Here is an 18338-nt window from a genome sequence, read left to right as displayed (position 1 = left end):
TGCACAGGAAAGATGTATTAGAAACTAGTAAAAGTTATTGCATTTAAGAGATAGGCAGAAATGGAATGGACAAGAATGAGGTGGGAGGAATATATCTCAAAGTATACCTCTTTTTATTTTGTTTTTGAACTACTTGAATATTGTCATTCATTGTTCAGTTGCTAAGTTATATCTGACTCTTTGAGACCCCATGGACTGCAGCACATCAGGCTTCCTTATCCTTCGCTACCTCCCAGAGTTTGCTCAAACTCATGTCCATTGAGTCGATGATGCTATCTAACCATCTCATCCTCTGCCGACCCCTTTTTCCTCTTGCCCTTAATCTTTCCCATTTTGAATACTTGAATATTACCTATTTAATTAAACACAATTAAAAATAAAAAGAATGAAAGATAAATCATTCAAGGCCAATGATTCCCAACAGGGGCTAGAAGAGCCATTTCACAATTTTTAATGGCATTTTTTCAAATATTTGCTACTAATTATTGAGGGCTTATAATGTACCAGGCACTTTGCCAGGTGTTTCACATGAATTATTCCTTTGATTCTTAGAATTCTGTTTCTGAGATGTGCAGGATTCAAAACAACTCAGTTTCGACTTTCTCCTGAACTATAAGCATTTCTTCTCTGCCATAACGTCCACATCTGTAAAATAGGTATATAAGTTAATAACATAGGTATATAATTCAATAACAAAGGGTTTAGGATGCTAACTATTATTATTTCCTTAGTGCTAGTATACTTTGAAACATGGCTTTAGCTCTTCCCGTACACGTCCATCAGAACCTTGCTATCATACATTCTGCCCTTAGGTGGGGGAGCAAAGATCCCTTCTATGGGGCTTCCCTGGTGGCTCATAGGTTAAAGCGTTTGCCTGCAATGTGGGAGACCTGGGTTCAATCCCTGGGTTGGGAAGATTCCCTGGAGAAGGCAAGGGCACCCCACTCCAGTATTCTCGCCTGGAGGAGCCTGGTAGGCTGCAGTCCATGGGGTCACAAAGAGTCGGACACGACTGAGCAACTTCACTTCACTTGTGGGTCTCTCCAGGCTCAAGGATCTCATTTTGGGAGATATCTAGCTGTACAACAGCAGAGCCCTACACCTCCATATAGTGTCTAATGTAGTGGAAAGTTTGTAGCTGATAAATTCTCACCGTCTCTACTCACCGAAAACCTAAAAACTCTTAAAGGGTCCAATCAAATATTCCTCCTTCATGAAGCTAGAAACCATGTTTTTGATGCTTTTCTTTTAATGCTCCTCATTGCCTTATGTCATAGTCATTTGAATATAACTATGGGTGCTCCTTAGCAGCAGCAGCAGCTCCTGGAGAAGGAAATAGCTCCTACTCTGGTATTCTTGGCTGGGAAATCCCATGGACAGAGGAGCGTGGTGGGTTGCAGTCCATGGAGTTGCAAGAGTTGGACACGGCTTAATGTCTAAACAACAACAACAGCAACAACACCTGTCATTTCTTTCTTCTAGGTTGTATGCTCCTTGACCTCATGGACTCTTGCTTGACCTTAAGAGTTGTTGAACTTGGAAAGGACCTTAAATGTAAAAGGAGCTAATTATTTGTTGGATTGCATTGGAGAGGCAATTGCGAGAGTAAAATGCAATTACTCTTTAGCCTGCTTTGGCATTAGCACCACAACATCTACCCCCTTTTTTTGAAGTTACTCTGCTTTTCAGATTTTGTTTTCATCTATTATCTGCCAGCCCCCCATATCATATTATTCTATTAAAATAGAATAATTAGGAGAAAGCACTGTATATTGTAGTATTGATATTTCTAGTGTATTGAATACCTATTTATTTCCATGGAAACTGCTTTCAACCCCAAATTTTTCTAGATCTCTTAATTAAGAAAAGAATACATTGCAGTGGCTGCAAAAATTATTTTTAAATGAAGAGTTTTGAGAAAATGTACAGGGATTCAAACTGAATAACACTAATTTAATGAACTCTTAATGAATCACAAATCTTAGGGTTTTAATTTGATAATGAACTAATTATAGGTGGGGTGAAAATGCAAACAAACCCAATTTACTCTATCCATATATTTTCCAGATCTGTTGAACAGGAACATAAAAACATTTTCTAAACTGATATAGCTCATTTGATTTGATTCCCACATAGAATTTAAATGTGACTTCATGTTGGGATTTAATCACCTTTAGAGTGTGAACTGTACGTGAAGTGTGAATGAGAATTTTTAAACTTTTGGCAGAAGATATGATTGAGTATATAGAAAATCCAAGATAATTTAAAGATAAATTAATTAAAGAGTTTAAAATAGTTCCTGGATATAGGTCAAACATATAAAAGTTGAGCTAGTAATAACCAATTAGAAAATGTATAAGAAAAAAGATTCTATTCATTAAATAGCAAGAAAAATCTATATGAAATTGGGATTTAGAAATAAATCTAACAAAGATGTGCAAAAAATTTTATGAATAAAAGTGACAAAATATTATCAAAGAACATTGAAGAAGACTTGAATAAATGAAGAATTATGCCATGCTAATGAGTGGGAACAGAGCTTCTGCCTAGGATATGAGGTGTCTAGTCAAGGTCCTGCATCCCAGGAAAGAACAGCTTTCTTGTAGGGATGCTAGGGCCTTCCCTGGTGGCTTAGTTGGTAAAGAATCCACCTGCAATGCAGGAGACTCAGGTTCGATCCCCGGTCGGGAAGATCCCCTGGCGAAGGAGATGGCTAGAATACTGGAGTGGATACTCCAGTGAGTACTCCAGTATTAGGCCTAGTAAATCCCATGGACAGAGGAGCCTGGTGGGGTACAGTCCATGGGGTCGCAAAGAATCTGACACAACTAAACAATAACAGCAAATAGAGAAGAGACAAGAGGAACAAGAGAAACTTTGTTGAAGACTTTTCAAATGTCCTACAGATGATGAGGTTGGTCCATAGCTGTACCTTTTAACCTTGATTTGGTACAAAACAGATTCTTAGTCAGTAGACAAGAAGATCTACCTAATTAGTGCATTTCCCAGGAAGCTCTACGGTATTAGCCAGCAGAGACAGCAGCTTTAATTGAGACAGTGATACCACTTAATTGGAACACCTTAATGAGATTAAGGGGTACTCAGATAAGGTCAACTTGTTTTCCCTGTGCCCAGAGCTTTGCTGGATCTCTGCCTTCTGGCTGGCAACCCCTGCCAATTGGATATAGCTGAGCCAAATGCTTTTACTGTCCTTCGTAAATCACTTAAGGGAATATTTTAAATACAGACTCCATATATTTCAGAGAGTATTCTGAAACACATTGGCATGCAGATTCTACTGATAAATTAAGAACTCATTACACTGAAGCCCTAGATATTTGCGTTGCTTTTAACAGGTTGACCCAACAGTTTAATAGACATTAAATGAAATAAATTGATAATTGTGCTGTGACTCAATAATGTATTTCAATCGATTATATCTATATTAGTCAGGGTGAGAGAGAGAGACAGGAGAGATGTTTTAAATAAGGAATTTGACTCACTGCGATTCTGGAGGCTAACAGGGTCCCAAGGTCTGAGGTCAGAGAACCAGAGCTGATGGTGGAGCTCCAGTCTGAAAGTCAGTCTTGAGAGCCAGGAAGAGGTGATGTTTCAGTGTAAGGCCAGGGGCTGGCAAAGACCAGTGTCCCAGCTCAAGACCATCAGGCTGGAGGAAATTGCCTCTTACTCAGCCTTTTTGTTCTATTCAGGTCTTTAACTGAATGGATGAGGCCCACTCACATTGGGGAGGACAGTGCGCATGACTCAGTTTAGTATTTATACAAATACTAACCTCACCCAGAAGCACTCACAAAGGCACCCTCCTGAATGATGTTTGAACATATACCTGGACATCTTACAGCCCACTAAAGCTGACACATAAAGTTAACCATAACCGCATCTTTTTACCTCAATTTAAGATCATTTCACAAAGCTTCACGACAATGTGGTTTTTAATACAAAAGGGTACAAACATTCCTCCATTAGTCAAAATGAAATGCTTGAATTCCTCCATAAAAATCACTGTAGTATTATTAGAGAGAAAAACTCTGCTAAGAACATTGACAAAGATTTTTGTAAATTTTCATGTGTGCTATTACTTACTAGTTTTGTGATCATGGGTCAGTTAATTTCTTGATCTGAAAATAGGAAAAGGTTGGAAATGACCGTTATGATCCCATGCACCTCTAGAAGTCTGTAACCTTTGGTCTTTTCATCCATGTATGGAAGTCGAAATGTGGTTGACCTTGGCATGTCTGTACTACTGTCCAGATGAACTCAAATTCCTTTTGTTGGGTAAAAGGTAGTCTCAGTTAATCTACAGTTTTATGTCATATTTCATCCCTTTGGTGCATGTAATGCTAGTTTAGAACAAGTGAATTACCCGTGAGGCTTGGCCTCCAAGCAGAACTAATTTTATAAGGTTCTACCATGTTTATTGAGAAACGCTGGACTGGAAGAAACACAATCTGGAATCAAGATTGCTGGGAGAAATATCAATAACCTTAGATATGCAGATAATACCACCCTTATGGCAGAAAGTGAAAAGGAACTAAAAAGCCTCTTGATGAAAGTGAAAGTGGAGAGTGAAAAAGTTGGCTTAAAGCTCAACATTCAGAAAATGAAGATCATGGCATCCGGTCCCATCACTTCATGGGAAATGGATGGGGAGACAGTGGAAACAGTGTCAGACTTTATTTTTTTGGGGGTCCAAAATCACTGCAGATGGTGACTGCAGCCATGAAATTAAAAGACACTTACTCCTTGGAAGAAAAGTTATGACCAACCTAGATAGCATATTCAAAAGCAGAGACATTACTTTGCCGACTAAGGTCCGTCTAGTCAAGGCTATGGTTTTTCCAGTAGTCATGTATGGATGTGAGAGTTGGACTGTGAAGAAGGCTGAGTGCCGAGGAATTGATGCTTTTGAACTGTGGTGTTGGAGAAGGCTCTTGAGAGTCCCTTGGACTTCAAGGAGATCCAACCAGTCCATTCTGGAGGAGAGCAACCCTGGGATTTCTTTGGAAGGAATGATGCTGAAGCTGAAACTCCAGTACTTTGGCCACCTCATGCGAAGTGTTGACTCATTGGAAAAGATTCTGATGCTGGGAGGGACTGGGGGCAGGAGAAGAAGGGGGCAACAGAGGATGAGATGGCTGGATGGCATCACTGACTCAATGGACGTGAGTCTGAGTGAACTCCGGGAGTTGGTGATGGACAGTGAGGCCTGGCATGCTGCGATTCATGGGGTCGCAAAGAGTCGGACACAACTGAGCGACTGAACTGAACTGAACTGAACTGAACCACGTTTATTAAGCACCATGAGAACTCACTTTATGGAAGAGCAATTCCCATAGAAAAATGGGTGATTTAAATAACCTAGTACTAAAAAGATAAAACCTGGTGCCATCTCAATAGTACTGTTGGGGTTTTTGGTGGAGTTTTTCTGTTTCTGTTTTTAGAGCATCACATGCAATAGCTTTCAGTTAATTTTTCACTGGTGTACATCACTCAAGAATTTTCAAATTTAGTGATTAACTGATATACTGGCTGGCAATTGTTAGGTTGGCAAAAAAGCAAAATTGGAAGTGTTTGAGCTATCATCAAGAAAATTGTATTCAGAGGACCCAATGCTTGACTGAATCAAGTGGACAGGAGTCAGAACCATTTTGGCAGTTTTGAAATTCACGTGAGGTTAAGAAAGAGCATGGTAAAATAATTTTCCATAATGAGTACTTTATCTGCCTTGTAAATAGTTTCAAAAAGTCATGAATGTTGAAAATGTTGAAGAGTTTGCAAAGTTTTGCCGAACTTTCCCAAACCTACCAAGGCCACCTTTAATTTTCTAGCAGAGTCCACTCCTTATTGTTACCTATCTTTTCAGACTAACAAAACGCAAGTGTATCTGTGTCTCAGACATAGTTTTCTACCATCTTATTTTACATTATTGGCATAGATTCTTGAAGAGAAGTTAAATCTGTAACAGAAGGCATTTCAGGCAAAAATCATTCTGTGCAGGAAGAAGAAAAGTGGAATAAAATAAAAAATAAAGGACATAGTTAGGAAAATAAAACAGAATCTGGACGAGACACCAGAGAACCTTCTGGAAGGGGAATCGCTTAGTGATTCCTAAGCTTGTTGCCTGGTTAAAGTCTGGCCTGACTTCTTTTAATGTGCATGCTGTGTTTATTTGTATGGTTGAAGTCTCAAAGAAACTATTATTTTTAGGATTTTGGAATAATCTGAGAGCCTCTGATAAGATATGTGCATAAAATTAATAACCATAATTAGACTCAAAGGGAGCAAAGGGAATTTTCACTTTTTTGGTTCCTGCAGTTTAATTTTATATTTTCTTTAGGGTTGTTTAATGGGTGAAATATTAGTATTCTTCCTAAATTCATAATTTTGTGATGCTTTCTGAAAAAGTAGCTGGGTCAGATTGGCTTAGTATTCTTTTTCACACTCTTTCCTCTCCTTTTTGTTAAAAAAAAAAAAAAATAGCCAATCTGCAACTTCCTTAGGGGAGATTAGATAGTTTAGAGAAGTGGCAAAATAAACAAGATTTGTTCTCATCAAATGTGTCATGAAGAAATTGGAGGCATGCTGTGAAGTAATGGGAAAATAATCTTGAAAATTTCCAAGAGCTTTTCCCAAATCAAATGGAAGAAAATTTAAAGTTATCGTCCATCTAATTATGGTTAAAAAAAAAATGTGCTTAAAGTATGGGCATATATTTATTTTTCTAACACTATGATTGGTTTCTTTCTCTAAAAAAGAGGAGACCAGACTTAAGATCCTACAGGTTCTCGAAAGCTATTCTCTGGAATAGCTGACTACAATAGGGTTTTTATTTTTCCATAGAGTAAGGTAGTGGGCGATTGTAACTTTTAAAATGGTAGTGTTAAGGGCTTCCCTGGTGGCTCAGATGGTAAAGCATCTGCCTGCAATGCAGGAGACCCAGGTTCAATCCCTGAGTTAGAAAGATACTCTGGAGAAGGAAATCGCAACCCACTCCAGTATTCTTGCCTGAAAAATTCCATGGACAGAGGAACCTGGTGGGCTAGAGTCCGTGAGGTCGCAAAGAGTCAGACATGACTGAGCGACTTCACTTTCACTTTCCTCCCATAGATAGCCCCTCTCATTTCTCTCATACTAACCTGTTGAGGTATTGTTCTACTAAATAGTATTGTTCTATTAACTATACAGTGCACATGGAAACCTTAATTTAGTTCAGTGGCTGTGATCATTTGTAAAAAATACTGCTTTCACTTCTGCCTCACCAACTGGTGTTGGTGCCTGACCCCTTATCCAGCATCTGTTTATACATGTGGATTCATTGAATGCCCTTAATGGGCTAAGCTTTGTGGCCATATTAAAGAAATGGTGCGGGCTTTTAGAATAGGGATTGGGAAAAAAAAAAGTGAGAGTCTTTAATAATCCAAGGGCAAGTACACTGAGAATTTAGAATTTCTATGAGTGTCAGTTTTGGAAATGAGGAAACTGTTCTATTATTTTTTCCTAAGTACATCTGCTTTCTATCCATAGTCCAGGGAGGGTCCTAGCAAGACTCATATGTTTAATATAAGCTCTTGAGAATGCAAATATGTGTTTCTCTTCTGAATACCTGCAGTGAATCACAGAGAACTTAAGTTAGTTTATGTGTCTCATTTCTAACTCAGAGTAGAGTTTCTGCCAGGTAGGGTACAGGGACCTGCTGGCATCAACGCTCCCCGTGAAGAATTTTTGTATTAGAGTCTAAGAAAACCTTTCACTCAAGTTCCAATAATAAATGTGCTTAAAAGATAAAACGTCATTTAGTTCCATTATGGAGAATCCAATTTATCCCAATTCTCTAAGGCATTTCCTAGAAGAAACAGAGAGTCCTTGGGCATTATTCTGTGTAATTAGCTTTTTGCACCTTGCATTGTGAATTGGGATTTCTGATTTCTTCACCCTACAGTGCAAAGTGATAGTGCTTAGAAACCTGAAACTAAAGCAGATGTTATAACTCATTAGTATTTTAAACTTTTATAATCTGAGAAACTCTGGGGCAAATACTAGATATTATTATACTCTGTTTTATAAATATTAAAAATATTTTATTTTCAGAGGGACTTTTCTCATTCTCCCAAATTAATCTTCACCTGAAACCTCAACAGATCTTACAAAAGTTTGCCAAAGGCCTAGTTAACCCTTTTCTCATTCCTGAATTTGCCTCAGTTTCCAGGAAACAGCCACCTTGTTCACAGGAACTTATTATTATTATTTTTTAATTTCTGTATTTTTCTGTTTCAAGTAACAATAGAAATGTAACACTGAAAATTGTGATTTGGGAGGGTAATATAGAAAAACCAAAGGTGAAATGTTAAGTAAATAAAACTAAATGCAAAACATTACAATCTTAACTATTTAAAAAATAATTGAAAAAAGGTAAGAAGGAGATATAGCAAAAGTAATGTTTGGAATTTCTGTATCTTACTGTAACTCCTGAGCTACTTTTCCCAAAGTAATTGAAACAGGATGGAATATGAATATTTCAGAGAAGGTATTTTAATATACCATATTTGTTTTGATCCTGGGAATGATGGAGGAACTAGGAATAATCCACAAGAAACAATTATCTTTCAAGGAAGAAAGCTATTGATAAAGGGTAGAATTGAGATAAACTACTTCAAGACTAGAATGTTGATAAAGAACCTTCTAGAATGAGAATATATACAGATCTGTCAGGCTCTTCAGACTTCATAAAAGTTTTATCTAGGCCCTTGTATATTTCCCATCTCTATAAACTGGTCAAGAAAAACACAAAAACCAAGAAGAGCTTTTGTTTTCACGTAATTCCCCATATATAATTTCAGGGACAAAACTGATCTAAAAGCTTAAACAGAATTAACCCATAAGAGCCAGATTTTAAACAAAAGAATTATGCTATGAGAGTGCAGTTTTTAAAAGTCGCTTGATTCTTTTAAACGAATATATCATTATATATGGTTGATATAATGAATATATCACCAACAAAAAACCCTTACAGAAGGACAGGATTTATTAAACGTAATCTGCACTGAAGTCATAAGCACTATCTTTCTCTTCAGTCATTTTATCCAAGAGGAAGATGGTGTAGACTGCTCAGCTGCTTGAAACTCCTCAGGTAGTGCCTTGAGGGCCTCTTCAGGAGGGGACGTGTCTGAGCCTTTTTTTAATCACCTTCCTCGTCAACACTTTCCTGGTCAGTGTTGACATCTTCATAATCCTTCCCCTGCTCCTGCTTCTGCTCTTTCTGTTTCAGCAGTCCTTCACGTATGTCCTTTTCCTCTGTGACTCCATTGACCAGACCCAACAACTGGAAAAGGTTGCTGCTGGCTAACCGAGGGCCCCTCATGGATTGTATGCTGTGTAAGAGTACGTGTGTGTTTGTGTGTGTGTGCGTGCATGTGTGTGTGTGCATGCATGCGTGTGTGTGTTCAGTCATGTGCAACTCTTTGCAATCCCATGGAGCCCTGCCAGGCTCCTCTGTCCATGAGATTTCCTAGGCAAGAACACTGGAATAGGTGGCTGTTTCCTACTCCAGGTTACCTTCCTGACCCAGGAAGCTTGTGTGAGAATACATATTTTTAATAACAAGTAGTCAAACTGAGAACTGGACCTTACTCCTTTCTCAGGGTACTGGCATAGATTTCATGATTATGATGCACTGTAATTTACTTTTCTCAAATATTTACTTAGCTATTCTTTCATTCATTCAACAAATATTTGCTGAGTACACAAATAAAAGTATATACTTGGAGGAGAGATAAGCTATATTTAAACAGCTGTAGCAAAAGTGGTGTATTTTTGGGAGAATACAAAAGAAGGTGAGTGTTTCCAGCTGGGGAGAGCCAGAAATTTTTCTTCTTGGGTTGGGCTTGCCACCTGGGCTTGAAGTAAGGGAGAAAGGAGGGGTGAAGGCATGGCCATGTACTGGGGATGAGAAGCGTTAGTTTGAGTAGGAGAGGTGGGAAGTAAAAGAGAGCTGGAGCCAGATCACAGGGCCTTTGGTGCCAGTCTCGGTGGTTACTCTTCTAGGCAATGGGGAACTGTTGAAGGTTTTTACAAAGGAATTAACACGGTCTTGCAACAACATGTCAAATGAAACTTGTCAAGCCAGGATACAGAGGATTATGGCCTATGACTATGAGGTGTGCCCCTTAAGGCTTTCAAAAGAGTTGCCTGGGAAAATTAAAGGCAAGACTTGGTTCTGAAGGACAGTTCCCTACTTTAATATTTGGGCCTTGACAACTCATGTCAGCTTTCTCTTGAATGGGACCATGGTGGCCAGATAGGATTCAGCCTCTCCTGTTCTGTTCCATCGACTCCAGACTCATTCTGGCCACTTCCCAGCATCTTGCCTTTTGCAATAGGGACCAAGCTTTGGCTATTTCCTGTAATCCTCCAGGATCTATGTATTAGCAGTGGCATTTCCCCCCACCCCACTCTGGTTTTGACTCTTTTATTCCTCTTTTAGAACTAAGAGCTACAAAAGTTTTTTTGTCTGTTTGTTTTTTGCTGTGCTGGGATCTTGAGATAGAGCAGATTAAGACACTGGTACAGTGTTTTTGCAATATAATAAAGACTTGATTGAAGGTGTGGTGGTTGGGATGGGGAAAAGGAGGTGGATTCAAGAAATACTATGGAAATAGAAGTGACAAGATCTGATGACTGAATATGGGAGCGAGGAAAAGGAATCAAATAATAGTGCTGAGTTTTGAACCTGTATGAATTCAGATGCTTTTAAAAGGGCCAGAAGATACTTTTCTTACTTTTACAAAGTTGAACTGAAGCTAAGTGTTGTGGACAGAGCTCTCATGGAGGTTTCTTTTAACTTCAGTGATGATTACCCTGAAGGGTATTAAGACCAGCCTGGTCAAGTAAATTGTACCAGCCCAAGGCCCAGCACAGGCTGTAATACTTAAGTAGGATTAAAAGAAATATGCCTGTGCCCGAAATGCTGGTACAAGAAAATGTGGAAGAAACCCTTTGCAGTTCTAGTTATATTATTGAGTAACTTCCTTTTAGAGAAATACCTGGCAGTGTGTTTCAAAACCAATTTAGGCAAGAGAATATGATACTAAATTGCAGAGGGTGGAGAGGAAGGTAATTCAATACTCAAGAATCTTGAGAACTGTGGAAACAAGCTGGGTTAAGCAGAAATTATTTTGTGTGGCACCTGTGGGCTGATCCACTTATTTGAATCCCCTTATGATGGGATATTAAATAATAGTAATAATAGTCAAAATTTATTGAGTATCTAAAGTGTCTGATACTGCTCTAGGTACTTTTTAGCCTGCAGAACATCCCATTGAATACTTATAAAGCACTGTGAAAATGAGTGTCTTATAATCCCCATTTTATAGGTGACAAAATTGAGGCTCACACATTTTTCACAGAACTAGAAGAAATAATCCTAAAATTCATATGGAACCATAAAAGACCCAGAATTACCAAGGCAATCCTAGACAAAAAAGAAAAAATCAGGAGGCATAACCCTCCAAGACTTCAGAAAATACTACTAAGCTACAGTAATCAAAACAGTGTGGTATTAGAACAGAAACAGACAAATGACTCAATGGAGCAGAATAGAGAGTCCAGAAAGAAACTCACATGCCTACGGTCAGTTAAGTTTTGACAAAGGGGGCAAGAATATACACTAGGGAAAAGATAGTTTCTTCATCAGGTGGTGCTGGGAAAATTGGACTGCTGCATGTAAATCAGTGGAGTTAGAACACACCCTCTCACCATTCACAAAAATCAAACTCAAAATAGCTGAAGACTTAAACATAAGACATGGCACCCTAAAACTACTGGAAGAGAACATAGGCAAAACCTTCTCTGACATAAATCATACCAATGTTTTCTTGCACTCAGTTGCTCAGTTGTGTCCGACTCTGTAAGTCCAACTGTAGCCCACCAGGCTCCTCTGTCCATGGAATTTTCTAGGCAAGAATACTGGAGTGGGTTGCTAATTTCTTCTCCAGGGGATCTTCTGGACCCAGGGATTGAACCAGTGTCTCTTGTGTCTCCTGCATTGGCAGGCAGACTCTTTACCACTGTGCCACCTGGGAAGCCCCAAAGCAATACAAATAAAACCAAAAATAAACAAACAGGACCTAATCAAAGTTTCAAACCTTTGCACAGCAAAGGAAACCATAAACAAAAGCAAAAAGACAACCTACAGAATGGGAGAAAATATTTCAAATGATGCAACTGACAAGTGTTTAATTTCTAAAATATACAAATAGCTCATACAATTCAACAATGAGAAAACAGACAGTCTTACCCCAAAATGGGCAGAAGACCTAAATAAGCATTTCTCTAAAGAAGACATACAGATGGCCAATAGACACATGAAGATACTCAACATTTCTCTAATTATTAGAGAAATGCAAATCAAAACTACAAAGAGGTGCCACCTCACACCAGTCAGAATGACCATTGTTAAACAGTCTACAAATAACAAATGCTTGAGAGGATGTGGAGATAAAGGGAACCCTCCTATATACTGTTGGTGGGAATATAAGTTAGTGTAGCCACCGTGGGTCCATTGACAGATGAATGGATAAAAATACAGTACGGCTATATGATGGAGTATTACTCAGCCATTAAAAAGAAATAATGTCATTTGCTGCAAAATGGATGGACCTAGGGATTATCATGCTAGGTGAAATAAATCAGAAAGAGGAAGACAAATAACATACAATATCACTTATATGTGAAATCTAAAATAAGACAAGTGAACCTATTTATGAAATGGAAGCAGAATCACAGACGTAGAGTAGTGATTGGTGGTTGCCAAGGGGAAGGTGCTTGGGAAAGGGATGGAGTGGGAGGTCGGGGTTAATAGATGTAGTCTTTTATATATGGAAAGAATAAGCTGTAAGGTCCTACTGTAGGGCAGACAGAACTATGTTCAATATCCTATGATAAACCAAAATGGAAAAAAAATAAAAAGAATGTATGCAGCCATGAAATTAAAAGATGCTCCTTGGAAGGAAAGCTATGACAAACCCAGACAGTGTATTTAAAAACAAAGACATCACTTTGCCGACAAAGGCCCATATAGTCAAAGCTATGGTTTTTCCAGTAGTCATGTATAGAAGTGAGAGTTGGACATAAAGAAGGCTGAGCACCAAAGAATTGATGCTTTCCAGTTGTTGTGATGGAGAGGACTCTTGAGAGTCCCTTAGACAGGAAGGAGATCACACTGGTCAGTCCTAAGTGAAATCAGTCCTGAACATTCACTGAAAGGACTGATGCTGAAGTTGAAGCTCCAATACTGTGGCCACCTGATGTCAAGAGCAAACTCACTGGAAAAGACCCCGATGCTGGGAAAGATTGAAGGCAAAAGGTGAAGAGGGTGGCAGAGGATGAGATGGCTAGATGGCATTAGTGACTCGGACATGAATTTGAGCAAACTCCGGAAGATAGTGAAACACTGGGAAGCCTGGCATGGTGCAGTCCATGAGGTTGCAAAAAGTTGGACATGACTTAGTGACTGAACAGCTCAACAACAGTATATGTATAACTGAATCACTTTTCTGTACAGCAATAATCGACATTGTAAATAAACTAAATTTCAATTAAAAAAAATTTAGGCTCAGAGCGGGAAACTCAGTGTAATACATATACTAACTTGCCTTTTCACTTTGGCTCATTAAGGCTAATGTTTGATTTAGTTGATTTTAATTCAGGTTGCACTGAGAGCCTCTTACATGCTAGTAAGTGTTCCTAAAACATCTGTGAAAATGTAGGTTATGTTTGTCCTGAGCTTTCAGTGAGTAGGATAGTGGTTTTGTAAGCAACAGGGCAGGTCCTAGTTAAAGAGTTACGGTAGACAACTTGCTTTTGACTTCTTCATTCCTTGGTTCGGCTTAAGGACCTTCCCCGGGTGGTTAGCTTGAGTTCTTCATCATCAATATAATTACTAGGGATTACTGAGCCCTTTCTATGTGCCAGATGCAGTGCTGAGCACTTCACTGTGTTATTTCATGTAATTACAACCACACTGTGAGATTGTTACTCTTGTTTTTAAATCGAAGTATAGTTGATTTACAATGTTACATTAGTTTCAGGTGTTCAGTAAAGTGATTCAGTATTTTTGCAGATTATATTCCATTATAGGTTATTATAAGATAATGGGTATAATTCACTCTGCTATACAGTATATCCTTGTTGCCTATCTATTTTACATATAGTGGTTTGTATCTATTAATTCCATACCCCTAATTTGTCATTTCTCTTTCCCTCTCTCCTTTGACAACCACAAGCTTGTGTTTTATATCTGTGAGTCTATTTCTGTTTTGCATATACATTCATCTGTGTTACTTTTTAGATTCCACATATAAGTGGTATCATAGAGTATTTGTCAGCCTGACATTTCACTAAGCATAATATTCTCTAGTTCCAGATGCATTCTTACAAATGGCAATATTTCATGTTTAATGGTTGAGTAATATAACACCTCAATTCATGAGAATGCTACTCTTACTGGCTTCATTTTATACGAGGGGAAGAAACTGGTGTGAAATCTTACTACTAGTAAGTAGCAGAGATGCGATTCATCCCTTATCTAACTCCAGAATCCATCCTCCTAACTACAGTGTTATTTCACCCCAACTCTAGGCTTTTCCCAAATTGTCAAGATCCCTACACTGGGCATTCTTTTATTTAGGTTTAGATCAGCTGAATCTAAAATCTAGATACATTTTGGGAATAGCTTTTATTTTCCTCCTAGAATTTGTGATGTTATTAGCTGTTTTGTTCACATTTGGAGAGTCATTAGGTTAATTACCCTCGAAAGCTGTGATCCCTTTTTTATGAGTACTCCCTCCTTGGTCACTGCTGTGTGGATTGCACCATATGCAGATATTCAAGTCGCAGAAGCGTTTTTCTCCTGTGTTGGAAGGGAGCAGAGGCATTGTAGCATCTCAGTAGAAACAGAACATCCTTGAGGGAGGTTTGGTGATGTGGCAGGATATCAGGTTTCAAGGTTCTGTAGAACTCATCATACAATGACATCCATCTCCTTTTATTTAAATCCAAGTGCTTGCAAGCGTACAAAAATTCGCATCAGAAATTAACCAGCTGTTCTTCTGCTAGACTAAACAGTGGTTACTTGGACCTAATGGGCAGCTTTTGTTATTCATTTATACGTTTCAGTGAGGTGAGACATCCTCATTGTGGGAATTCTCAGAGATGCCCCACGCCTATACAAGGAAATTATAGACAAGTATATAGAATTTTCCTTCTTATGTACTGCATAAAAGCTAATAAAATAATGACCAATTAGATACTTAAAAGCCTGAGCATATGAGAGTATTATACAAATACTGATTAATAGTAATACCATAAACTCACAGAGCAAGGAAAAGCATGCCTGATTCAAATTATAGGAGCTTTTATTTGCATTTCTACAGAACCTATTATTAGTAGGTCTCAAAGCACCTTACAAGTAGTAATTATTAAAACTCATGAATACAACCAGAAAATGTCATTTTATTGAGGGACTAAGTGAGAATTCCCCTTTACCTCATATATATTATGAGACCTAAATGCCTGGACTACAGTAGGCCTTTCCGTATAGAGAGAATGAGTTTGAGCAAGCTCCGGGAGATGGTGAAGGACAGAGAAGTCTAGTGTCCTGCCGTCATGGGGTCACAGAGTTGGACATGACTGAGCGACTGAACAACAACTCATGCACTTGTGGGTGTTTGGGGCAATGACTCCATAGGCATAGAAGTTGGCAAGTGTGGATTCACAGTTCTCATATTGAGTATCTTTATCTATGTGGTAATAACCCTTCACTTAGTTTTGAAATTTTACATGCATAATAGCTCTAAACAAATGTTGCCTGTATGTTTTAATATTTCTCTGTTGACTATATCAAATTTGAAAACAAAAATTATACCAAGTTCCCATGAAAACATTTTAAAATATTTTGGAATATTATATCAGATTTACTTTTCTCAAACTAACATTTCATTCCAAGGACTAACAGCTGGTGAGCACAGTCAGTGGGACCTGTATTTATTTCTGTTCTCGGTGGGAAGTGCTTGAAACGTTGTGAGGATTTCTCATCTGCTTCAGAATGCTCCTTTGCCCTTCCTCGCCTATTTTTCCTTCTCCTTTCCTGCAGTTTGGTTGCCCAGGTTGGAAAAGCTCAAGAGCATTCCAGTGCCTAACTCTGCCTCTCCCTCCATCTCCAGTCCTCAACCTCCCCCCACCCCCCGTGCCCCTGACATGATTAATCTTCAGCTTTATTTTCTTCTGGTGCTGAGAGATCATATTGCAGTTATCAGTCTTAGTTGTCAGATAGCTGTACTTCCACGGTTATATTTCACTGTCATGTAGATTCCAAGAAAAGTGTGGACTAGTGAGCACCTTCTTTTATAGTTAGGACACTGGAGCCCAGAGAGAATGAGTGACACCCAAGGTCATACCGCTGGTTCACTTCTCTGTCTTCTAGAATTGGGACCAGAATTCAGCTCTCGAGATTCCTAAGCCAAAAGCTGCCCCATGGTAATTTTATAATTCTTTGAATCACAAAAAAACTTTTAGACCAGAGACATAGGAGCAAAACTAGAAGAAATAGTTTGTTGATTTTATCCAGGGCTGTGGGTCCGCAGGACTAAGTGGAGCCTCAGGATCTGGGGGGGAAAAAAATGGAGTGATGTGTGTCCAGAGCTGAAATGGTGGACCCTGGGACCGTGGCATTGCTGTGCAGGAGACGTTGAATGACTTAAAGTAGAGGATAACGAAGAGTGAGGTGAAGGGGAGGACAGGGTGAGGTGGCAGGGTGCTTGTAGAACTAGGAGGATGGTTGCGTTTATGGTCATGACGATGGGCTGTTATATAAAGTGGAGCAAGTTGCTTACTGGATAGATGGTCCTCGGGGACCTTGAAGTCACTCAGGGTGATGCCAGAAGGGAGGAATCAATAAAGACATCCAAGTTCTCAGGAACGGTGGGGAAATAACAAATCCCTAGAAAGCAGAGGTGTGGGGAAGCTTGAAGGGGTATTTATAGAATTATGGAGAGATGTCTATTCTGTGACAGATGATACATTTCTAAATTCTAATTTTCATATTTTTTCAGGGAAAACTGAGGCAGCCATCAAAAACTTCAGTCCCTACTACAGTCGGCAGTACTCTGTGGCTTTCTGCAACCATGTACGCAGTGAAGTAGAACAGCAAAGAGATTTAACATCACAGTTTTTGAAGACCAAGGTAACCCATGGACATTTGGTTTCCATATTTCTCCCACTAAGAATGGTTTATAGCTCATGATATTTCTGAAATAAACAATAATTTGTGTGACAGTTTAAAAAATCTGTTCTCAAATCATGCTCAAAAAACTATTTGCCTGGAAGTTAGAACATAGGATTTCTTGTTGATGGTACAATCCATATGAAAAAGAAAACAAGCATGATTTCAATTTTATTATCTTTTTCCACACTGATGCTTTGATGTCAGGAAATCTGACTTGCTCTGATGAAGTTCAGTACAAAAAAAGTCATAATTTCAATGCCTCATACTTCTGGCATTTTTATTTTGGTCATTGATCAAATGTGATTTTATCTTCTAAACTGTAGTTTATTCTTTCTCCTTTGCGCCATTATAATAATTATCCACAGCCTAAACAGATATTTATTAATACTATTTGCCAGGCCCTGGGGCTTCCCAGGTGGCGCTAGTGGTAAAGAGCCTGCCTGCCAATGCAGGAGACAAGAGACATGGGTTCGGGAAGATGCCCTGGAGGAGGGCATGGCAGCCCACTTCAGTATTTTTGCCTGGAGAATCTCATGGACAGAAGAGCCTGGCAGGCTACAGTCCATAGGGTTGCAAAGAATCAGACATGACTGAAGCAACTTAGCATGCATGTTTGCTCGCCAAGCCCTATCCTAAGTACTGGAGAGCAAGAGAAGTTTTCTGCTTTCCTGTTAATATTCAAATAGAAGAAAGACAATAAATAAATAAATGAATATCAGGTGATATCAGGTAATAAGAAATGCTATCAAGTAAAATAAAGCAGGAGTCATGAATATTTCAGAGAAGCCTTTTGTGGAGATGACATTTGAGCAGAAACTAGAGTGAAATAAAAGAATAGGCTGTGTGAGTATCTGTGGAAAGAGTGTTCTAAGCACATGGAACAAAATTGCAAAGATTTTGCTGCAGTTAAAAGCGCAGCAGGAAGGCTGGTGTGTCGAGAGCCATGTGAGCAAGGGAGGAGAGTTGAAAAAGGAATACAGAGTGACTGATAGAAGCCAGATCATATAGGGCCAGAGACCACAATAAGGGTTTTTATTTT

General features: G+C 38.8%; 1 protein-coding gene across 1 annotated transcript in view; it reads left to right on the top strand.

Annotated features, from left to right (window-relative positions):
* NIBAN1 (niban apoptosis regulator 1) overlaps nt 1–18338 on the top strand; it is a 169371-nt gene that overhangs the window by 56323 nt on the left and 94710 nt on the right. Inside the window, exon 2 of the mRNA XM_068986341.1 lies at nt 17127–17257. Within this exon, the coding sequence (XP_068842442.1) occupies nt 17127–17257 (131 nt within the window). The remainder of the gene's footprint in view (nt 1–17126; nt 17258–18338) is intronic.

Source organism: Capricornis sumatraensis, chromosome 14, assembly GCF_032405125.1.
Source record: "Capricornis sumatraensis isolate serow.1 chromosome 14, serow.2, whole genome shotgun sequence".
In the NCBI taxonomy this organism is placed as follows: domain Eukaryota; kingdom Metazoa; phylum Chordata; class Mammalia; order Artiodactyla; family Bovidae; genus Capricornis; species Capricornis sumatraensis.
The sequence above is the reverse complement of the archived record's forward strand: the minus strand, read 5'-3'. Positions and strand labels throughout refer to the sequence as shown.